Raw genomic sequence first — 25,488 nt, forward strand, 5'->3', positions numbered from 1 at the left:
AGTTGTTTTAGGGTGCCATAAGTCTGCTGTGGGCCATCTTGGGCTAGCCATTGGATTCAGCCTCTGACATAACTAGTAGAAATATATTAGACCAGTTTTAAGTAAATGCTAATTTTGTGTTTTAAACACTGTCTTACCTTTCCATTAGGTAGTTTCTCTGATCCTAAACGTTTTACATGTATTGTATTGTTCTCAGTATGTTTTTCTTGTAGGAGGATCATTTGTGGCGCACTGACTCCAACCTCCATTTCCGTAGATGTTATAATCAGCTTTCTGTAAATAACCTCCCAATGCAAACATGGCAATGGTTTAAAGGTTATATAATAACATCCATAAACCTCTATAGCATTTTCTAAACTGGAGCTGTTTTAATCAAGAGAGGAACAACCCGTTTTGTCCATCTTGAATTAGCTGCTAGCTTACAGCTAATCTGAATTCATACAAAATGAGTGCCAAGTGTATTAGCAACTGTAGGTAAGATGCTAATTACTTATAAACTTTTAACAAAACTTACTTCAAAAACCCTGAACTATCCTTTTAAGTGCGAGATTAAAGAGTTGTGGCTAGAACTCTGAGTCTTCACAAAAGACAAACAGCTTTGCATTCTCATACAGTGTGTTTAAGAGGCATTGGATATAGTTTAATTATCAATGTAAAGATGCTTCAGTTTGGCAATATGCAAAAACAAAATAAGCTTACAGGTTAGGGAATACTCACAATCTTCTGGTTGACATTTTAGAATTGACCCAGTGTTGGTTAAATGTTTGAACAAGGCCATGAAAGCCACATTCGGTGATGGTAAATGTTCATGAAGCAATGATGAAAAGGAGATAAGAAAACTTTGCACTCACAACATATTGACATGGAGGCTGAACAAACATGAGATCTAAAAGCATCTTGTGTTTTCCCCCATGAGCTGCTACAAGTGTCCTGCATGTGGCTTTTAAAATTTTAAAACCTCTCTGTGCTTTTTTGTATCCCCGTCCATATCTTCTGCAATGGAAAAACTGTGGTTGGATCACCTAAGGCCTGAGCTCCAGAGGAGAGACAGTAACTGCTTATAAAACATTTTCTTCGCCTCATTATTACAGTATTCTATCCTGCACACAATTGTTGTGCAATTTAGACCCTGAAGATTAGTTCTGTATTCACAGCTGAATGTAGTCTCATATTTACACAATTACATTCGTATTTGTATAGCCAGAGTCAAAATATGAAGAGTATTAAAGTTGTACGATTGCCCTGCTCTATTGGATGTAGAAATGTTCAGGCAAGTTGTAACAAAGGTTTCGATACTGAAAAACCACAATAACATATTGCACATTTTCTAATGTTCACACAAACTCTTTCACCAATAAGCATAAAACAGTTAATGCTTCGTGGTCTCAGTATGTTACTAAGATGAACACACAATCAAATAGACTTTCATTGTTGCAGGCTTCTTAGTATATTTCCTGCATTGTTTTATGCTTGTATGCTCTTCCTGAGGAATGATGAATTGTCTTCCAGAGACCCATGTTGCTCATAACAGAGGCTTCACAGCCCTGTGCTGCAGTCCATGATTCCCATCAAAATACATTCAAATTAGGAGAGCCACTACTTGTGAACAAGAGGTTACTTCTTTAACCATCTGATTTTCTCCTTTGCTCAGGCTGCGTTCTGCTCCATGAAAGGGTGAAGTTTATACGTTTGCTGAGGTGTTTTAAGCCTCTGCTCGTCCTGGAGCTCCAGTGGAGCCTGCTGCAGTTGCAGCTCTAGTGGAGGATAAGATTTAAAGTCCCCCACATGAGCGGGCTGCAGATTGGGCATGTCTTTTCTGTCACTTTGCTGGAAGTCCAGCACCAGTGTCTCCTTGCAGCAGACGTACTGCTGCCAGATTTTCTGAAATGTCATGCGAAACTTTTTGATGCGAAAAGCATAGATGACTGGGTTTACAGCGGAGTTGCCGTGAGTGAGCAGAATGGCGATGTAGAGCAGAACCATTGGATTGTTGCACTGGGGGCAGAAGAGTGTGATACAGTTGATTATATGAAGAGGAAGCCAGCTAATGGCAAACAGAACAAGCACCAGAACCAGAGATTTGGCAAGATTCAACTCTTTGTCGTAGTACTTGTTGGGGTCTGAGTAGCTGGAGGTCATTTTCTTGTTAAGTTGCTTGTGAATCATGTAAAAGATCTCCACGTATATGACCAGCATGAGCAGCAGTGGCGGGAGCACACAGCCAAAGAAGTTGAAGTAAACCATGTAGTCCATACTGATTACATTTTCAAACTGGCAGGTGATGACGAGGTTCGAGCCGATTGTGCCGTTCTGCTGGAGGTGCTTCAGATTGTTCCAGCCCAACATGGGTGTCAGTCCCACAATGAACGCCACCGTCCAGCATATCACCACAGCCAGGCCAGCCCGCCGAGAGGTCACCACCCGCTTGTACCTGCAGGAAAACACAATAATATGTCAGTATATTTTTATTGAAGCACTGTTGGGACATGCATGTCTTCTTTTACACAAATTTGTTCTTGTTAGAATAATTATTTCTCATTTGTGATTGTAATTGATTTGATTGTGCTGTCTTTACCCCACTAACTCATAGTGTAAGACTTATGCGGGTAATACAAATTTTTCAGTTTTATCACTTTATAACTACAAAGTTCAATGCATATTATTAGGGTTCTAATTCATTAAACATATAATTTTTCATTAACATTTCATAAAAATGTAGTATCCCTTTAACATCCATTTAGGACCCCCTGAATTTATACTTTAAAGCACCACCTTTCCATTGCAGCCCCTGCAGTATGTTTTATCTAAACATTTGTTTTTGGTTTTTTTTTGTCTTACTTTAACAAAGTGAAACATTTAAATGCCAACACATCTATAGTCTTGTGAAAGCATAGCCCACCCTATGAAAGCCAGTGTGTTTCATAGGGTGGGCTGTATGTCTAATAAGAACCTCATTACTCAACATTTTGATAGAGATTTGCCTTGTTTTAACCTCAGACATTTAGTTTGGTGTGTTTCTGACTGTTGAAGTAAGAGAGAACATCATAGTGAGATTGAAATGTTTGTCTGAGGCCTTCAAAACGAAGATTGTTGCAGTTGATGAGTCTGATAAGGGATTTAAAGAGGTCTCACAAGAATTAAAAATCACTGACATTTGCCATACAGAGTGCAGACAAAGACCAAGACTGCTAAAATAATATTATTTAAACTGATAAGATTTCATTATTTGGACATGAGAACAATAGACACATTTGGTGTGAACAAAACACACCATTCATTGGAAATGACCACAGCATCAATGTTTGGGGTTGCTTTCCTGCAGCAGGATCTGATTAGCTCACCAATAATAATAATAATCCACCATAATTTCTATCTTGTATCAAAGGGTACTTGAGGAAAATGGTGAGTCCATTATAAAAGAAATCAATCAGAAGCAAAACAGGAGCCTGAAAAATGAGAATGGCATAAACAAAACCAGTAAACTGATCAATTGGCTCAGAATTAGGAAATTATTCTGATTTTAAGGAGTGGTTTGGTAATGGACCCAAGTGCAGAAAGGATCTCAGGAGCAGCATGATGAATTGAAGCACTTAATGAAATCAGAAGGTAAAAACTGACTATGTGACATGATGTTACGAGGATTACAGGACATTGAGCATGGAAGCAGAAACAGGCAGTGACACAGGGAAATAACAGGCAAAATAACTGACAGCGAGCATATATGGATGAAGGAACACGTCCAAACTATGGAGTAAATGAGGCGGTGCAGGTGAGCGGAATCTACTTGAAGGCATGGTGGGTGCGGCTGAGGGTGGGAGACTAGTAAACATGACTGGAACTGAACAGAGATACAAGGGAACTAAAGATCTGGGGGAAAGACAAACAGATCTAAGAGACAAAAATCCAAAAGTACAGGACACAAGCATAAACTACGAAGCTAAACACAAAACAATAGACTAATATGGACAACAACTAACAATAATGAGCACAGGGACATGAAGAAGGCAAGACCGAAACACCCTAACAACAGGGGGATAATTAAAATACACACACAAAAGAAAGTCAAAACCCAAACACCTCTAGATCATGAGAGGAAAGTTCTGGGCTGAGCAATGCCCAGATCTGAATCTCATAGGAGTGGTGTTTGGTGTGTACATGCAAGAAAACACACAAATTGAAAGTAAGCAGAGGGGCACATTTCTTCAGACATGTCAGAGAATGGTAGATGGCTACTGTGTGTCTTACTGAAATTATTTCAACCAAACCTGTTAACACTAGCTATTAGGTGGAAGGGTGTCCTTACTTTTTCCACAGTTAGAATTGTTATCAATATCTTTTGTTTTTTGAGTAAGATTATTGTTTATTGTGTAAGTGCAATTGAACCACTTTTTCTTTCCAAAAAAAATAATAAGATTAGACATAAATATGTGAAAATTTTTATTAAGGAACTAAATTATTTAATGCGGTGTTTTTCCGTCACAGTAGATTTCATCCAAAATTACATCTAATCCCAGCTGTTCCACTGCTGTGATCCTATCCCACACACGTGCCTGTAATTCAATACTAATTGGTTATTCCTGACATCTCTGCTGTCTCTGTGTCTATAGCCTTTTAACATAAATGGTGGTGTTGATTTAAAAACTGTGTCAAAAATCCATTGTGGCTGTTTTGTCAGAGTGCAAACATTTTCCCCTTATTAACCGTCTCTGACAGATATTTTCTGTCAGGTTCTGGTGGTAGGATTGTCTCACCTTTTGACAATAAATGACCACTGTGGGTTTTTCTGTCTAACTTTCTGGTTTGTTCCACAGCAGAGATCAAATGATTGCAAATTTTATCTTTAAACTTTACAGCCTAATGGTATTTTCTTGTATTGGTTGTTAATAATACTAGACATGGCTGTAAAGTACTCAGACAAGTTTTTTTTTTCCTAGTTCAACATAATTAAATCTTACGTTGTTTCTTCGAGCACTGTCCTTGGGTTGAATAATTTAAACCCAAAGCTGCTAAACGCAAACATTGCAGTCCAAATTAGCCCTTGAAAGTCAAATTATTCAACTTCATCCTATTGCTTTTTTATACTTGATGTCACGGTGGGTTTGTGGGTGGACCAAAGCGCAGACAAGAGCTTGGCAGCAGCATTTCGAATAGTCTTCAGCTTTATTCAAACAATACCAAAACAAAAACACTGCAGGTACTAACCTGAGTCAGATCCAAAAACTTACATTAGACACTGCAAGAACTCATAGCATGGACGAGGGTAGTGCAGAGAATTGTGAACGAGAGGAACCAGCTAACGACAATGAAACAAAACCAACTAATATACTGAGGGAGAACAAAGGCAGGTAATCAAAGGAACTAAGCATAGGTGAGACAAGGAGGCAGGGAGGCAGAGGGAGCAGGTGAACCTAATCAAACTAAAGCATGAGGAAAGGGACTGATTAACACGACAACCTAAGAACTAGCAAAACCATAAAGAAACCCTGAGTACAAAGTAACCAAACCGAAACCACACTGACTGAATAGACTGGAAGGGAAGCAGAGAACATGAGGACTAGAATGTAAACAAACAAAATGTAAACAATAAGTAAACACAACCTAACCAGAAGGGCCGGAGAATAAAGCTAAACTAGAGGAACAAAACGAGAAAGGACTACAAATAGAAAAGAAACAAACATATAGAAAATAAGACTAGTAAAATCTAAAAAGAACAAATACCAAAACATAAATAAACACCGATATATAAAACGGGAAACTAAGGAACCCAAGGAAAACAGAGCACATAATAATAATAATAACACAGAAGAAACCATACTAAGTCATAATTACGAGAGCAACAATAATCAAAAGGAGCTAAGAACGAGGAGGCGATGACAACAACACTAGGAGGAAATAAACAATCAGGAGTGAGAGGAAGTGGTGATCCACCTCAATGTTAGAAAGCATGCAGGACAGTAACTGGATCACATTTAGATTACTTTGATATTCACAATGTCTTATGAGGAAATGTTTGCATCACAGCAAGCTGACCTTTGCTATAAAGGAGCCAGAGCTAAACTGGACCCTGTAGTTTAGCCCGACTGTCACTGGTGCCATGTGCTGTGTTTAGTATGGTTTAGGGGACATATGTGTTGAGTTGCGTCAGCAAAGCAGAGTTACATGAGACAGTTTGTTCAACAGCATCATTCTCATAAATAAAAGATTTGCATTGATTGAATATTTAAATCGCATAATATTGGTGAAGGATTGACAGCCCTGTTGCCACTCTTTTCAATTTCATGCTTTGTTACATACATTGATGAATAAATTAAAGGAACACTTTCCAAACACATCAGATCTCAATTTGAAAAAACAAATCATGCCAGATATCTATGCTGATATGGAATGGGTAATGTTTTAGAAACAAAAGGAAGCCACATCATTTAGTGAAAATAAAAATTATCAACGCACAGCAGACTTAATCTGAAGTCACCTAGAAATTTAAACTGAAAAACCGATCCGGCAGTCCAGTTTGTTCCAATGTCACTGGAGCAACTCAAAATGGTACCCAGTAGTTTGTATAGCACCCACTGGCTTGTATGCATGCCTGACAATGTCAGGGCAAGCTTCTAATGAGATGGTGGATGGTGTCCTAAAGTATCTCCTCCCAGATCCTGATCAGGGCATCACTGATAACCTGGATAGTCTGAGGTGCAACCTAGTGGTGTTGGATGGACCTGAACATGATGTCCCAAAGATTTTCTTTTGGACTTAGGTCAGGGGAGCATGGAGACCAGTCAATGGTATCGATTCCTTCATCCTCCAGGAACTGCCTGCATACTCTTGCCACATGAGGCCAGGCTTCATCATGCATCAGGAGGAACTCAGGACCCACTATTCCAGTGAAGGGTCCAACATTGGGTCTAAGATTTCATCCCAATACCTATTGGTAGTCAGGGTTGCCATTATTTTTCCTGCACGGGTCTGTGCTCGCCTTCATGGATATGCCTCCCCAGACCAACACTGACCACCACCAAACTGATCATGCTGAATAATGATGCAGGCAGCATAATGTTCAGCTTCTCCAGACCATTTCATGTCTGTCACATGAGGTCAGAGTGAACCTGTTTTAATCTGTCAAGAGAACAGGGCACCAGTGCCAAGCCTGTAAATTCTGGTGTTCTCTGGCAGATGCCAGTGAAGCTCCACAGTGCCGGGCAGTGAGCACAGTGCCTACTAGAAGACATAAGACCCTCAGGCCACCCTCATGAAGTCTGTTTCTAATAGTTTGGTCAGAGACATTCACACCAGTGGCCCACTGGAGGTCACTCTGTAGAGCTCTAGCAGTGCATGTCCTGTTCCTCCTTTCACAAAGGACCAGATACCAGTTCTGATGATGGATTAAAGACATCCAATGGCCCTGTCCAGCTCTCCTAGAGTAACTGCATATCTCCTGGTATCTCCTCCATGTTCCTGAGACTGTGCTGGGAGACACAGCAAACCTTCGTCTCCTTGTTACCCCTTTAGTGCACCTGTTCTTATTTTCCTCAACACCACAACAGCTGATACTGATTAACCACCCCCTCTACCACTGAACTGACCAGATCAATATTCAAGACGTTTAACTGACAACTGATTTTATACGTTGATTAAAAAGTGAGCCAGTACTTGTTCTGTGCAGTGTATTTCTGGATTTTGGAAATGGAAATTAATAAAAGTATCTCAAGCTACAAGCCTTAGCACAACTAAAAAGGAAAAGTTGCAAAAAAATATGATATATGTCTATCTGTGTTTTAATTTGTTCCCATTTATCAAAACAAATTTAAGATGAGTATATAATGAGCTACACTTCTCTGTAAAATATATTTCGCTGTAACCACAATTCAGAGGATTTCGGATTGCTGAAAGCAAAAAGACGCTAACAGATAAATCCTAACCAAGAGTAATGTAATGAGCCACTGGCTATTATTTAGGTAATGTCTGATAATAAATCACAACATTTAGATTGGTTTATCTTATCAGCTCATTATCATCATTCCAGACTGTTCTGGTTCCACCATTACAACTACAGGCATTCAGCCTACAGTGTCTTGTGAAAGTTTTCAGTCCCATAATTTCCTTCAAAAGCCACCTATCTAGTTAACAGAGTAAACTGAGTATGTATGCACTTCAATCTCAGTGTTTGGTTATGAAAAACTGGCAAAACTGTGAATCTACGTAGACATGGATGTCTACATTGAACACAACATCCCTACCATACACAGAGGTGGCAGCATCATGTTGCTTTCTTTAGCCGTGACTAGGAAACCAGTAAAGTTCACTGGGATGTTCTAAACACAGGGCACAACTGGAAGAAACCCTGTTTGAGTCTGGTAAATACCTGAGACTAGAACTGACAGGCGGTATGGGGAGAACATTAATCAGAGAAGCCAAGAGGCCCCAAGGTAACTGGAGGAGCTGCAGAGATATACAACTCAGGTGGAAGAACCTGTTAACAGGACAACTATTAATAAAGGACCCCTGAAATGGCCTTTGTGGAAGAGAGAGGCAAGGAAGAAAAGAAAGAAAGCCTTAAAAAATTCAATTTCAGTTTATGAAAAACAAGGTAGGAGAAACAGCAATTGTGGAAGAAAGTCACATGAGACAAAAACTGAACTTTCTGGACTACATTTAACATGCTATGTCTGGCTGAAAACTAATATTGCACATCACCCTGATTACGCCATCCCCACAGTGTTCGCAGCATCAACTGTAGGGATATATTTCTAAAACAGCGACACGGAAGCTGGTCAGATTAATTGGGAAGATGGATGAAGCTAAATGAAGGCAATCAGGAAAACCTGTTAGTGGATAATGGGGCAGAGGTTCATTTTCTAGCAGGACAACAACCCTAAACACAGAGCCAGAGCTGCAATGTAATCCACGTGTCTGAATGGCCCAGTCAAAGTCCAGATGTATATTACGTTGAGAATCTGTGGCAATAAACCTAAAAGAAATGTTCATTTAGGCTCCCCATCTAATCTGAGCTTTTAAGCAAAGAAGAACGGGCAAACAAAATCTGTTTCTAGATGTGCAAAGCTTGTAAAGACATATCCAAACAGACGTGTAGATGCAACTGGAGCAAAAGATGGCTTTACAAAGTATTAACCTAGGGGGAAAAAACACACGCACGCCACATTTCTAAGCTTTGTATTCATTTAAAAAATGGTACTCATGTTTCCTTCCCCTGTCAATTCATAATTACGCACTACTTTGTTTTGTCTCATCATATAGAAAAACTAATGAAACACACAGAGGGTTGTGGTTGTAGTGTTCAATGGGTATCAGTACTGTACTTTTGCAAGGCCCCCTTAAACTAAAGATGCGACTAAACAACACAGGTATAAAGGGAAAGCTGAGGGAAAGCATGCTCCTGTTGTTTTTATGAATCTTCTGGTGAGCCAGATCCACTCAAATGTGGAGCTAAACATAGTAGTCTGAAGTGAAACATAATCCCAGTGCAAATCGATTCTCAAAAAGCTGTAGTAGCTCTGACCTCTGCTTTGCGTGAAGATGTCATCACCACCACCTTCCTACATGGAGCAAACTATGATCCCACGTAAACCTGCCCCGATCCCCGTCCTTCCCGTGCGCTTTGAGAAAAAACATTACCTGGTCGGGATCTTGACCCTGAGATAGCGGTCAATCGCGATGGCCAGCAGGGCCAGGATTGAACTTTGCGTCAACACCAGCATGGTGCACGTCCCGAGCAGACAGCTGTAAAAGTGAGTCTGAAGTCCGATGCTGACCGTGATGGCCAGTGGGATGACGAGCGCTCCTACTGCAATATCCGCCACAGCCAGGGACACAACAAAGCAAAACGTGGTGTCTCGCAGAGACTTATTAATTTTCACCGCCCAAACCACCATCACATTACCGATCACAGAGGCGACAGCTATCAGCACCTCCATGCCTATGTAGAGCAGCGGCGTTGATGAGTCCCCCAGTTTCATGGCGCCCTTATTTCCCACGCTAGATTCCGGATATAAATCTTGAGCGACAAATCTATTTATTAAACAAAGTAAAGATGCAGAAAATAATGCGGAGTCTTCCTCTGAAGCAGGTGCTTTTGTCCATCGGCTGCAGTAGGTCGCTTCCGCTCCGGTCCTTGCCTCCCCTCTACTTGGCAGGCTACAACAGTCTGTCCTAAGCGCAGCATCCTTCCCACTGTTCCCACCTTCCCACGGTTTCTTCAAGAGTGCGCTTGGTGTTTGTCAGCCTGCGTCTTTCAATTCGACAAAACACGTTTTACCAGCATCGCCGCCTGCGCCTTTTTCTCAGGAAAGCGCGCACAGACGCAGCTCCTGCGCAGACGGATGCGCTCTCTGTCGCCCATATCTCTCTCCCTCTCTCTGTGTGTTTTTTTCTTCTGTTTTTTTATTTTTTATTATTATTATTAGGAGCAACCCTGCAGTTCCATTAAATTGTTTCATTTAGATTTCCTTTCATATCTGTTCAACAGAACCGGCTTAATCAGCTTCTTTTCCCCATATGAATGGGCGGATTCATTAGCAACCTTTGGGGGTTGATTGGTCCATTTTTTTGTCATTTAAGAAATTTATAGCTTTCTGCGGGACCATCCCAAATAGGACTGCCGTTTCCTCCCCGAGGATGTTTTATTCCCACAAGTTTCGACAAGTACAAGTGTTACACAGTTTCTATAAAACTAAAATAAATAAACAGGTGAAGCGAAACCATTTTGATCAGGGTGGGTAAAACTGTCGACACATATTAAGTCAAAGTACAAACATTATGTTTGAGATTTTAGAATCTATTTTTTATTTTTATTCTTAGCCAAGACATCAACATTTGCAGATGAGCTTCATATTTTTCAGGTAAAGGCATACCATGGTCATTCTGATGTAGAATATGTCCACTCTATGTCAAATGTTGTACACTGATGGGACATACACGTGTGAAAAACAAACACAAAAGAATGACTTAATTACAAACACAACTATATATAGATTCCTAAGACAACATTGAGATGCAAAATTCAAGCTAAGTCCAACAGATCATCACTGCTGACAGATCCACTTATGACCTTTTTCCGTTTTTCGATGAAAGATTTTTATGCAAAATATTCTAGTATTTCAAAAGGTTCATGAAGCCTTACACTCTAACAGGGTCCTAGGGTCTTTGAAAGTGAAACTGTCCTGCAGCGTCACAGACCCCCACTGTATTTAACAGTGGGCATGATGTGCTTTTCCCACACTTTCATCCTCCAGGTGGACTAAAACCCACGTGGATTTTGTTGTTGTTGAAGATTTCAGTCCTAGTGTCAGCTGACCAGAAACGCAATTCCAGTTACAGTCCCAGTATAGTTTATTCAGCTCTTCATGTTTACTTTTAAGGTACGGTACAAACAACCACTGGGAATGTAGGGAAAGTCTGATAAATGTCAGAGAGACTTAGTAATCCCCAAGATGTCACTCATTGCGGCGATTCTTTTTGCCATCCAACTCGCTGCATGGTGGGAAGACAAAAAGGATCTCAACTAAAAAAATAATTATAATAAATTGGGTCACTCTGTCACTATCACAATATCATATGTATACCTCAATAAATCAGAAAGCTTTGGATTACTAATTAGAAGTTCCTACAAACCTATTAACTTAAAAAGTAAAAATGAATAGAGAAAAGAATTTAGTTACATCAAATTAAATGGACTAGGGTAGCAATAATTGTGCCGCCAATGAATTTGTTCAAAGCAATTGTTTTATGGCATGTTTGAATCCTTTTTTGAATAAATGCACTTAATTTATAGGTTGGGGTTTTCTACATTTTACATAGTGAGATCATGCTGCTGCATTAAAATCTGAATTTATTTTAAGGCTTTCTACATATCTGCATCAGGGGAGCATCGGTAAATGTGGCCAGTTCTATTTAACAAGCCTGAAAACTGTCCTAATCTTTCTAAGAGATTCCTAAAACAAATAAGGATAACTCTAGGATCCGGTCCACTATGTTCTGAGAGGCGCATTATCTTATCTTGTTGTTTTAGGTTCAAAGTCAGAGGTGTGAGCTTTGGACAAAGGCAGGGATGATCATTACTGAACATGTAGGCGTCACAGATGGTGCACTTTGGTCACTCAGATGTTTTATGGAAGAAAGAATACCGAACTAAGGTAATAGTTGTAAAACAAAAGACAGGGTAACAGTGGGGTAAACATCTATATGGAAAGACAGTATTGCAGAAGGTTCACTGAAAACACCTGAACTGCGAGCAGAAAGCTGTCAGCATGCGTTAGATATAGAGGTCAGCCAATACAGGCACAGGAAGATAGTAGCCATATGGTCCTGCTGCACAAACTCACCTGGGAGATCATAATGAGCATGATCCAAGCCTTGGATAGGAAGATCAATCATTACAGAGCACAAGTTGTAAACTAACATAACAGCACTGCTGACATTAAGCTATTGTATGTTCCCCACTTCCAATGTTTTCAGCTTGAATTAAAAAGCAGCCTTAACAAATGTTGTTATAGTGTGGTGAGCCAGAGCTGGGAACACTAACTTTGCTAGACTGATGCAGGTAGAGAAAATGGATGATTTTTTTCAGGCCCTTAGATCTTGACCTTTTGTCATTTTTTGATCATTCTATGAGCAAAAGAAAAATCATTATAAAAAAAGAAAATATTTAATTTTTATCTTTTAGCTTCCTTCTGCTTTTTGAACATTTTGTGTAGAGTTGGTTTCAGGGTTTATGAGTCATACTATCCTGAAAATCTATCACATCAGTGGTAATATTTACTGAAAGCTAAAACAAATACAGTAAATATTCCTGTTTTAATACTGAAAAGAGTGTTTTGTGCTTTTTGGAGATATGCTGGTTCTTATCCTCTGAACTGTTTATTTAAAAAGCTAGATGTGCGGGGTCAAAAAGGTGCACACCTCACACATACATGTCCTGAGGAAATAAATATCGTGAAAGCTTATGTTATATCAAAAAAAACTAAACATAGATTAAAAAGTAACAGGTAATGGCGAATGAAAGGGCCACATTGTGGCATAAGAAGGTTTTATAAATCACATAAAGCTTTTTATGTTTAAATGTAGAAGAACATTTAGTTGGATATTTTAGCTGCTTGGATAAGGATGAACGCATTGAACTGTGATCAATATTTTATGAATAAGGTCATTCTCTCTCTCCCCAGCCTCTTGTCTGCTGCACAAAGCTCAAAATTATTATTGCATTAAAAGCCGCAGTGATAAACTGCTGGGGCCTTCTCGGAGGACCACTGAGCGGGACAGAAACACTTTGGATCTTAAGACATTAGTCAGGATCTTTTACTCACTGAATAGCGGATTTATTAAGTAAAACCTAAATGTTACCATCCAGCCAAGTAAAAAAAACCCTGGAGCTATAAGTGGAATGTGAATCTGCCAGTGGGAATAGACAGACTTTAACATGAAATTTTCTGGAAGTTGAGCAACATAGAATGGGAGGTTCCCATTCAGTCGCTTCATTTTAAAAAAAGACTGTTTCTTTAGAAATAAAGATGTAGATGTAAAACAATTAATTTTGTTCCTGGAAGTAATTCTGAACTGCTTGCTACTATAAAACAGTACATGAACATATCATAATCATGAATAGTATACACTATTTGTTAGCATTTAAACTGCAATTTCAAAAATGGGATATTGCATATTTATAAATGCAGGAAAAAATGCATTTACTGTATTAAACTGCACATTATCCATGTGACCCAGATTCAGGGTAACATGGTTAGTGTTGTGGCTGCTGAGTCTTATGTCATGCTGTGAATTGAAGTACTTTGCCATCTATTGATTTCCTGCTGGCAGACAATAACAACCTGTTAGCTCCTTGACCCACAACCTGTCTGAGAAATTTACCACAACAGCCCACTTCAAACTTGAGCTGATAGTGAAAATGAAACACGTCAACAGCAACCGGGCATCGCCACACAAAAGGTCTCCCTTGGTCAAAACAGGGATGTTTGGTGAGAGAATCTCTCCAAATACCCCGCTAATGTCAGGGATTACTGATAGGGCTGTGCAGTCTGGAAACTGTGAAGTCACTGGCACTTTAAGTGGTTTGACTAAACAAGCCAAGAAAAATCAAATAGATTCATATTTTTGTTTATTTAGAACAATTTAGTATAAAATATATCTGATAACAATGATTCAATAACACGTACTTATTTAGAATTCAATTAAACAACCCTGTCATTCCACCACAACCAAAGAGAAACAGAAACACATATATAAATAGTTATGCATTGCACATCTAACTTTCACATCTGTGAAGGCACAATCAATTCTGAAAGGTTCATTCAGGTTTTGGAGCATCATCTGCTGAGGTAGTAGACTGGTCTATACCTGTCTCCCACTGAAAATGTGTGGCGCATTATGAGGAGCAAAATACGACAGCGGAGTCCCCAGACTGTTGAGCAACTTAAGTTGTACATCAAGGATGGAAAAGAGCTCTACCTACAAAGTTTTAGCAATTAGTGTCCTTACTTCCCAAAGGCTCATTGAGCGTTGTTTAAAGGAAATGTGATGTAATACAGTGATAAACATGCCCCTCTCCCAGCTTCTTTTGTAAGTGTTGCAAGCATCAAGTAAAAATTATTGAATATTTGCAAAACAAAAGCAAAAAAACAATAAGGTTTATCAGTTTGAACATTAAATATATTGTTGTACATAGATATCGCTGTTTTTCCTTTTTACACTGCTGAAAGTCTGACTTTATTCAGTGAACAGAATTTGTTTTGATTTCAATAAAGCTGTCATAACTTGTCTTAGGTTGAAACAGATCAGTATTATTATCACTTAAAATACCGCAAGGGTGGTAAAAAAAATTCTGGCAAGAGATGGTGCTTATTTGGCCCAAGAAATCACAAACACACAGAAATTTGTCTGAATTGCAATTTACTGAGCTGCTAGGGTTATCAGTGGATGTGCTGTTCTTATTACAGGAAACAGCATATCTTGTGGGACCTGGACTCATCTATATTATATTTTTGTCATATATTGGCTTACTGTTATACAGAAGTTGAGAACGAAAAATTAAATCCGGAAGACTCCCTCCTACCTCAGCCGGTCAAATGGCTCCTCCATTCGTCTCCGCCCGCCAAACAGCGTCAAGTTCGCACCTTCTCTTCAGCCTATCATCTCCAAGGCTTCACTTTAAAGATCCTCATTGGCAAGAATCTCTCGCTCTTCCGCTGAGCTTTGACCCACCTCCTCCCCATCTCCTCCTTCTGGACTCACAACAACCCGATCCTTCAGGCCTCCACTCCACCACCAGTCGGATCCCGGGGGGAAGAAGCCCTCATCATTCGCAGCGTTCAGGTCTTCCCCTGGGGTATGAGCGCCAAAGAAATGTGTATAAAAAATAAACTTCCAATAGCCTTTCTTTGTGTTTTCCATTTGTGAGTCTTACAGGATTGAAATATCAGTAAAAAAATATAATGTTCCTGCTAAAAAATGAATTTTTTTGTTTTACAAAAACATTCAAATATGACTTAAATGATTATGCAATGAGGCAAAACATTTAATCTGTCAAGTTATGTTGTGATGTCATTCGATGATGAGGATCTTACTATTTTTGACAAAAATGTTTTTCATTAAGTTTGAGGGCTTTCCATTGCATTATGCTCTTGGCTGTATATTGGATGGACAGGTTCAAAGGTTAAAACTGGATGACAGATGCTTATTGATGCATATAATCACTGCCAGCTCTCATAATAGCAATGTGTTTGCTTTCAATCAAACTTTGTCTGTGTGATGATGCAGCACAAGCTAATCTGTCACCATATTTGGCGTCTTTAACTTCGGTCCACCAGCAAATTTAGAGAAAGTTAGCATTTAAAAACCAGGTATATTTCTGTGGAACAGACGTGATTAAAGGCTATTTGCACTTCTGTGGGACCAGCTTGAAGTGACTTAATAGGGACAAACAACATGAGAAACCTACCTGCAGATAGATCTATAGATCTTGAGAGGTGTTAAAGATGTCCTCAACATAAAGTTTTGACAGTTACATAATTGCAGTGTAGTTAAATCATCATAAGTAAATCACAGACTAATTATGTGTAGAAAAGTGAGACTTGAAAAAAAAGACTGCACAATTAGCTAAAATAAAGCTATTTTGATGATCTGCATCTGCTGGTAGGAACCAGAGCAGAAATTACAGTGTCCATCTGAATGCTATCAGAATTTTAGTTTTCTGTTTCCATGTACATCTTTTGTGTATAAACTCACATTTGATTTGCTATCACAACTTTGGTCTTGGATGGACACTGTTTTATGCATCAATACCTGAGTTTTGTGATCTGTGCTTAACATATTCACTCTACGCTAACTTTAACTGTGCGCTTGGATGCCTTGTGCTCTCTTTCTTTTTTCTTTTTTGCATGTTACTATCAGACATACAAATTAATAAAACTATTTTGGGCCACAAGATTGAACAGAACTAAACCATAAAAGTTGTAAAAATAATTTTATATGCTCTTCAATACTAAATGCCCAATAACGTTTGATTTATTTTGAAAGCCTCTGGAGTCCTACCAGCATATTTCACACATAATAGTTTTTCTACTTATTCAGTTATTTTGTGTATTAGTTTTTTTAATTGATGTGACTTTTTCTGAAAGGGCAAACCTTAAATCTCTCTTCATAAGGAAATAATCTGACCATTTCTTCCTTAACATTAACTGTAATTATACAAAACGAGAAATAAACATAACACATCAAACTCAGCTTTTCAGTGAATGGAGCAATTTTATTGAGTGCTTGTTAAAAACATACTTTCAGGATGATGTTTATTTCACATTCAAGGTGTAAATGTAACCCCTGACAGTAATTAGAAGAAACATATTCCCATGGAGTTGAGAGCTGACTGACAGGCCAGCAGTTAGATGTATGATGGGTAATAAAAGTCAATCAACTACCAATTCAGTGAAAGTAGGAGTTTGTCTAAGTGTAACCCCGCTGGCGAACACAAATCAGGACATAGACAAAAAATCCATAGAAGCCACAGCTTGGTGATGGGTCTGAGGTACAGGTGTGACTGTTTGCAGGGGCACACAGTGGACACACACACACGATAGAAAAAGGGAGGAGATGAAAAGTAAAATACAATCCAAGCTGTCATTGTGAAGCATAAAAGGGATATTTCTTGTCTCCAAAAACAAAGCTTCTCTCCTTTGTGGAGTATTTTCTGTCAACGACAACAACGATATCTACCTTTCTGCAAGAATCACACAATAAAATCTGTCTTTTGCTTGCTGTAAGTCAAGCAAGAGGATAATTTTAAAATATCTGAAATTTATTCTTGTTTTTTTGAATGTTATTAAGACTGTTGGAAAAATATTATAATTTCTATACTGTAAAGGGATAAATTAAAATTATATCTTCCAATACAGACCTTGTTTAAAAGGACAGTCTATTTTGGGACATATGTGTTTTTTGCTTGTAAATAAAAACATTTTAATGCTGTCGAATTTGTTATTGTGTTAGGTGATTATAAAATACAACTTCAGCTGAAACTGAAGTGGTGAAACTGTTAAAACCTGCATAATTGACAACAAACATTTTATACTAGATTTCCTTATAAAACTGTTTTACATTACAGCCATTTTTTCAGCATAATGTATCTAAACAGTTCTCTTAAGGCAATTTATTAGCATGTACTGCTAAGTTATGTGAGTAAAATGGCTTTTTTTACATTTTTAAATATCACAGTTGGCTCCAGTTTATAGTGAAAGGTTTCCAGTGTTCCTTCGTTTTTACATATGGTTCTCAGAGGCAAAATTTGATTTGCAAATCACAATATTTTCCATATTATCCATATTGTTGTGTTTCATAGGGTTGTTAAGCCTATAGTTTCTAAACCAAGCATGTTTAGCTGGTGATTAAAGTACAGTGAGAAGAAGAAAAAATGTAAAATAGAAATAATACCTAGCCTAGGTCAGAAAACACAAACAAAAATAAGAATATACCATGAGTCTCAGAGGTATCATATGCTAGTTTCCTATTCTGCAGCTGAATGGAAATCTTGTTGCTGGCTGATAAGGCTCATGCTTGTGCATGATAAGGCATGGAGTGGTGCATGACATTAAGCTGCTTGCTGAGAGACGCTGAGATAAAACTTATCTGCAGTTTTGCAAATTTAAAAAACAGCTTTTGTATAAATTCTGTAGCAGTGGCAAATATGTACTCCATGTGCAATTGAAACCAGATATTTTCATATACTACAAAAGACACATGACATTTTTTTCTCACAGTCTTACATTAATCAGGCTAAGCTTTTCCTGGTTTAGGCCACATAAGCTAACTTGTTTTTATTTGCTAAATGATCATTTATTTAAATCTTTCTATTTATTTAAATCTTTCTAAATTCAGAAATTTAGATAAATTTTGTTATCATTTGGGAGAAATGGAGATTTGACGAAAATTCACACTGAAAGACTCACCCCCACCCCCTGGCCGTCCTATGACTCCACCATGCGTCTCTCCTCCATCCAATCAGCGTCAGATGCGCATGTGTCTTCAATCAATCATCCTCTAAGGCTTCGCTTTTAAGGACCTCCAATCATGGATTCCCCGCTCTTCAGCTGAGCTTCGACCCTCCTCCGCCCCACCTCCACCATCTCGCTTCCATACTCCTCCCAGCTCCCTCACCTTCTTAGGCCTTCACTTCACCACCATTATCGGATCCCAAGGGGGGAAGACTCATCTAATTCTAAGCCTAAGATGTTAATTCAAGCTCATGTCATTCTCAGCATTCATGTCTTCCTCTGGGGTCTGAGCGCCAAAGATCTAAACTTTTATCAATAAACCTCTCTAATCGCCATCTTTGTGTTTCTTATTGTGAGTCTTTTAAGGTTGAATTGTCTTTTAAACTGTGTGATTTGGGTCAATTTTTGGGTTTCCTTCTATAAGCTTTGTACAATAACTTTACACATTTTTGGTCTATTCCTCCAGATAATACGGATAAAATTGAGTCAGGTTTGTATGCCACCCATGGTTCCCAGAAATTGTCTAAACTATATTGCCAAAAATATTCTTAATCTATAAGGTCTAATTTGTTGATGGACCCACCGTTGCCAGCAATAGCAACTTTAACTATTCTGTAAATATCTTCCACAAGGTGTGTTCATAGTTACATTAGAAAACCAGAATTACAGCCTCTCTAATTCATCCTAAAGGTGTTCAAGAAGGTTGAAGTCAGAACTTTGTGCAGGTCAGTCAAGTTTCTCCACACCAAACATTATATACCTGCAGCCATGGAAGTGATTTCACACCAGAATTAAATGATTTGGTGGTGTGACTTATATACTTTTACTTCTGGTAATATAGTGAATGGGACTGACAGCAGGGCTTTGTTATAGTTACTCCAACACATTGACTTTATTGCCTTTAACCCATTTTGTAGCTAATTTGGTGTTATGCTTAGGGTCATTGTCTATTTGGAAGGCTCATTTTAACCCCGACATGTTTCAAAATTTTGCTTCAGTTTGTCAATGTAATTTCTTTCTTTATGATACCATCCTCTTTAATCAGTGCACCAGTCCCTTCTTAAGCAAAACACCCACACAACATGATGCTGCCACTCCTGTACTTCACTCTTGGGATTGTGTTCTCTGCTTGCGTCTTCTACTTCCACAAGTAACAATAGTCATTATGGGTAAACACTTTAATTTTAGTATCATATGACCAGCGGACATGTCTCCAAAACTTAAGGTCCTGGTCACTGAGTGCAAGTGTAAACTGTAACTTGTCCTTCTATGTTATTTTGGAGTAACTGGTTTTTGCTCTTTGAGTGGCAGTTCAGCCCAAGTTGGCACAGGATTTGTTTCACTGTGAATAATGACATGCTGTTCTGGAGCATACTTTGCAATGAAACACCTTCATCTCTGGGACACAGCACCCATCTTCTTCCAAACATTAGGATAGCTGTTCCCATGGTGTTTATACTTGCATGTAATTGTTTGAACAGCTGAACTTAGCACCTTCAGACATCTGGAAATCATTCTCAAGGATCAGCCATGGTCCATTGTTCTCTTATTAATATCTAGATTTCTTTTTCATCCAAAAATCAACTAAGAATTACAGCAATACCTTTATTTAACTCTTTCTGAATGCACAGTTTTCTTCTGTAAATTTCAGATTTTGAAGGATGTAATAAAAAAATCTCTGAAAAAATATATTTTTAATTGTTTTGGAATGTAGCCATCAGAAAACATTTTGTTTACATAAACAGGAAAAATGTATTTTTAGATAGAGAGAAAAAAAGGTTAAGAATCTTTTCATGCAATCTGGTTTTGACTGCATGCACCAAGATAACAGGGTCTTAGTAACATGCATATATGAATTTCATGTCATATATTAACCATCAGGTGTTTGCTGGCATGTTCTTCTGCCCCCCCATGCCTCTCTCAAATGTGACACCTATAATGTGGCCTGGGTGGAGTGTAAGGGGATTAATCGGGCAGCGTCCTGCTCCTTGGAAACAGTAAACCTGAAAGCCTCAGACATCATCACAGACCTCAAAGACACTCAGCAAGCACTCCAAACACCAGAACGCTCCCCACAGCAGCTGTTGTGTACCACCTGCTGAATTCATATCAAGATTTCCTGAGAATAGGGTGCGGCGCTGATGGTGTAGGCGTTAAGCGTGCGACCATATATGGAGGCTACAGTCCTCGAAGCGGGTTCAAGTCCCGGACCTGGCAACATTTGCTGAATATCTCCCCCTCTCTCTACCCCTCTTTCCTGTCTGCCTACTGTCAATAAATAAAGGCCACTAGTGCCAAAAAAATATCTTAAAAAAAAAAAAAAGATTTCCTGAGAAAAGTCATAAAAACAATGCCGCCTTTTTTTCCCAAGGTGACCTAATCAACAATAAAATGGCACTGCTTTGGGGACGCACTGTTCACAGTGCCGCAACAAGTAATTTGTGGATGTATCAGAGTACGTATGCAGAAAAATCTGCTCACAATCAGGTCAAAGATAAAACCAAGATTTATAGTCCTTTCTAGGAAAACCTTTATACCTGTTTTATGAAGCTCTAAATTAAATTCATTATCAGTTGACAAGTAAATGAACCTGAAACAGAGACTTTAGAACTTATAAAAAAAACAAAACAATTTTTGTAAATTTTGTGAGAGATTTAAAAGCAAAACTTCTCCTGTTTTATTCTGTGTTTAAAAAGCAAGTTGATTTCTCATAAAACATTCTTTACAGACTAATTTTTTGATCATGTTGTAAAGGAATCAGTAAACAAGAAGCATTGTTTTAAGCTAAGACAAAAGAAATCCTAGTATGGTTCCTAAACAGAGGCTACAAAAGACAAATTAATGAGGCCTCTACTGAAAACCGATAAAAAGATATCAGTCTCTCCTGCAGAGCAACAAAAGGTAGATAGCGTGCAAGCAGAAAATACAAAAGCAGTATGGGACATACAACGCTCATATGGATCTCTTTATGTTGGAAGAGCACAGAGAAAGCTCAAAAAAAAAAATACAAGTAGCAAAGCACAAATTTTCTCCTCTTTGTTGACATAAAAACTGCCCTCTGGCCAGCCATTTTTGGCATCACCAGGGATGTGCCTTGCACTCAAAGCAATAGCTTTAGAGGCCTTAGAAATGTCTAAGATGTGGAGGACAATTTTCTAAAGACGCTGCAACAAACTGAGCAATTCTAACCTTCTTACAGTAAAACTCCTTCAGTTATTCCTCTCAGACTTTATCACTTATTTATTTACACTTAGCAGTTACCCTGCTGAATAGGAACATATGAAGTCGAAGGCGATTAATTTAATTACGTCAATGCCTAGGGACCTTTAATTGGTTATTCACACCCTGTAACAATTTGTTTGATGTTTTTCTTTGGTTTATTTTCAGCATTTCTTTATTATTATTTTTTGGGTCTTGCTTCTGATCATTGTTGTTTGTGTTCTCCTGTTTGTACTTTGTTCTGTTATGATTGTTTCGATTGGGTAGATTGTGTTCTTGAGTCTCTGTTTAGTTCCTATCATGTTTTGGTTCTCAGCCACTGTCTACTATACAGTCAGCTTCATTCAGTCTACCTGCGTCTTGCCAATAGCCCTCGATGTCTCCCCTGCATGTGGCACTATGTAAACGCATCAGTTCTGTTTGCTTCTCACTGGTTCATCCTGTTTTGCTCAGGCTAAGTCTATTCTTGTCTATTCATGCTATGGTGGACGCGCATCCCAGGGCATCGAAAGGTCATGCGCCAAGTTTCACGCGTCTGCCGCGGCGCGTTGTGATCCTTCTCACGCGTCGAGAGCTGTCCGTTTTGAGATTTCAAGCATCTGACGCAAATCCAAGATGCTTGAGTCTGAACTATTGGAGGTTGATGGTGCGTCAACCAATCACAGAAGCTCAGCTTTGTAACATAATGACATAATTTATCATGGGACTGAAGGGACATTTTACTATCTATAAATTATAAACCATGCTGGAAGGCTGAAAGAAAAGGAAAAGGACACATCAGCTTTCTGAATTACATGCAGGCGGGGCACTGTATTTAATAACATCCTAAACCAGCTCATCACACATTAAATCAGCTGTTCAGATGCACAAACATTTCCCTCAAGACACACAAAACAATACCATCATGACCCCAGCGTGTTTGGTTCTGACATTTATTGACGGTCCTTAACAGCGAACAAGCGTCTGCAGGAGGAGGGAGCAGGCAGAGAGCAGCTGCCCGTGATCAGACTGCCTGCCTCGGATCAAACGGGAGGAGGTCTCGCTGTATCCCCGGAGCACGAGATCCAATCTAAAACTAACAAGACCCAATCTAAAACTAACTTTACCGCGGTCAAAAGTTCGCAGTTATTCACTTCAAAGTCCATGTCCTTATTACTGCCATAGGTGAGACAAATCTTCTTCATAAAATTTGAACTTCTTCATGCAAATTCTCACCTGTCCAAACAGCAGTGTCTCTCCTTGCTGCTTCTCCTGCCAGCCCCCAACCGAGTGGAGCGGGCCGTAGCGCCTCAAAGGAGCCATTGGAAAAGGGGCATTATTGTCGAGGTTTGTGCCCGTGCTGTCATTATTCAACAAATAAAGCCAAGCCACTCTCTCGATTGCATCTGCCATTGTACACAAGAGAGCGGCAAAGGAAGATAACCAAGGGTAGCTCCTCTCAACGCGCGTCTGTCCACACTTTGCTAAGCTGCGTCTAGAGCGTTTTGACGCGTGTCTAGAGCATCTAACTTCAAAGCGCACAAGCGTCCAACTTAAGGCATCGGACGATTTTTTAACGCTTCAGTCTGAACGCACCATTAGACTGTGCAAAAAGGAATGCTCTGTCTGTATGCTCCAAATTTTATAGGAGGACATTAACTGCTGTCCTGTTGACAAAAGCATTGACAGCAGGGGTGCCAATAAGTGCGACACAGGTGATTTTGTAAAAAATTAAAGGTCAACCTTTCAATACTATGGTTTTCTACAATTTTGAAGCTTAAGTGTTGTATCTCGCTTGTAAGTTGCTTTGAATAAATGTGTTTGCTAAATGGCCAAATGTTGTCAATGTGAATGGTTTTTACATTTGGGCAGAACAGGGGCTTTAATAATAAATCAAAATAACCCTCGTTTGTAATTATTTAATATTATCTGCTTTAAAAAAGATTTCTTTACAATCATAGCCTTTATTCTGGGAAATTAGTGAGCTGTCCATTTGGTACAGCTGCAGGCCGCTTTGAATGACTTTTTAGATTTCAATCTTGGTCCTTAAGTGTTTGGGTGTTTCTCCTTATTTCAGCAGCAAATTTTCTGATTTTTCCCAAGGTGTTTTTGTTCTCTTACACATAATAGTGTATATTATTTAGCACATTAAATGAAACACCGACTGCAGCCCAGTAACCCAAACCAATTGCTCCCTAATGCAGCCCCGTGTGGAGTGTTCTTCTGTCATCTAACACCAGTCCCAAAGAAGATTACCGTGCAGAAAATATCCAGCTTCCCAAAATGCTCTGCATATCTCCCACTTTTCACCACTCCAATTGTCTGCACATGAAAGAAAAGCCAGCAGCGAGTTTAGCTCTTTGCTGCTCTCTGCATTTGGAGGTTAAAAGTGTTTTTCCAATCACGCTTATTATGGAGAAACATTGCAGCTGCTCCTTTAGATGGCTTTGTCTGAACATTTTCTGCACTGCAATCACAGAATTAGACAATATTGCAAGTCTTGTTTACATGAAAGTGGAGGAATCAGCTTTTAATTAGTCACTAACCTAAATAGCCTTAGGCTCAAACATTTACAGGAATGGATAATGAAAAGCTTCAATTTCCTTTTATGTTTGTCGGCAAGGAGGTAAAAATTATATTTCCCCTTGCATGTTATTGTAGAACATGCTCTAAGAAGGTACTTTAAGACAAGCATAAATCAACACTCCTCGCATGTTCAAAGGTTGTAGATAAAATACAGAGAGCAGCTGGTTTAATATACCAATTGTCTGCTGCTCTGTAAAATTCAAATTAGTTAACAAAAGTGACAGAGAACCACAACCTATGAGGCCTTTTTTTTTCTTATTATGACATTAAGACGTGTTGTACAGCAGAATTAAATCCCTTTGTATTCAGAGTAAGAGTGAGGACAGTAACTGCTGAATAATTATAGCCCAACACAGATGAGCACTCAAGTCTCTTAGAAATCAGGTTACTGTTCTTGTCTTCTTCAACAGGACTGACCTCTCAGAATATAAAAGCAACACGGGAATATGGGTTGTGTGAATCAGTCAAAAGCAGAGAGGATATAATAAGACAGAGAATAAGGAGGGAGTCATCAGTTCAGGCTTTGTGCTGCAGACAGATGGATGAGTGTGGGGATGAAACAAAATAGAGTGAGAGACAGAGATAAAGCAAAAATGGCAAAACTCTGAATCCTAAACTTGTGAGGTGGGATCCGGCCCAAATCAAAGTATTTGATGCAACCTGGTTTGCATATAACAGCTTTGTACGCTTCTTTTAAGTGGCCGGTCCATTTTGCTGTAATGCTCCTTTTTAAAAAGCAGGTCCAGATGAGGAAAAAGAAAACTGGGTCAAATCTGTAGTCTTTGCTCTCTGTGGGAGTGGATGTTGTGCTCAAGCTTCAACTTCTTTGATGTCTGCTCAGTTATTTTGGAGCCTGTCTTCTATCCAGTGTTGCCAGGCTGGTATGGGAGAAATATAATCTCATTAGAATCAGACTTTTTTACATGGTGAATTTATAACACTAACTTTTTGTCCTGTGCATTATGTATGTGATTTTATTTTATTTTTTACTTTATATTCCCTGTCCAGGGTGTACCCCGCCTCTCGCCCATAGACTGCTGGAGATAGGCACCAGCTCCCCTGCGGCCCACTATGGAATAAGCGGTAGAAAATGACTGACTGACTGACTTTATATTCGCCAGCAAACATTTGCCTCCAAATATTCACTAGGTGTTGACCTTCTGGTGACAGAAGCCAAAGCAATCAGCACCAGATCGAG

At 39.0% G+C, this 25,488-nt stretch overlaps 1 protein-coding gene across 2 annotated transcripts; it reads right to left on the reverse strand.

The window, feature by feature from the left end:
* Nucleotides 1-603: 603 nt before the first annotated feature.
* On the reverse strand, nucleotides 604-10,473 carry adora1b (adenosine A1 receptor b). 2 transcript variants are annotated; one of them, XM_047372325.1, is made up of 2 exons: nucleotides 9,631-10,473; nucleotides 604-2,431 (listed from the first exon to the last, which is right to left on the reverse strand). In XM_047372325.1, the coding sequence occupies exons 1-2, from the start codon at nucleotides 9,969-9,971 to the stop codon at nucleotides 1,648-1,650; spliced, it is 1,125 nt and encodes a 374-aa protein (XP_047228281.1). In that variant the 5' UTR covers nucleotides 9,972-10,473; the 3' UTR covers nucleotides 604-1,647. The 2 variants fall into 2 exon arrangements, with proteins under 2 accessions (XP_047228281.1, XP_047228363.1); XM_047372407.1 differs by lacking the exon at nucleotides 9,631-10,473 and adding an exon at nucleotides 5,226-5,278.
* Between the last annotated feature and the right edge of the window lie 15,015 nt (nucleotides 10,474-25,488).

This window comes from Girardinichthys multiradiatus, chromosome 1 (genome assembly GCF_021462225.1).
Source record: "Girardinichthys multiradiatus isolate DD_20200921_A chromosome 1, DD_fGirMul_XY1, whole genome shotgun sequence".
Taxonomy (NCBI): domain Eukaryota; kingdom Metazoa; phylum Chordata; class Actinopteri; order Cyprinodontiformes; family Goodeidae; genus Girardinichthys; species Girardinichthys multiradiatus.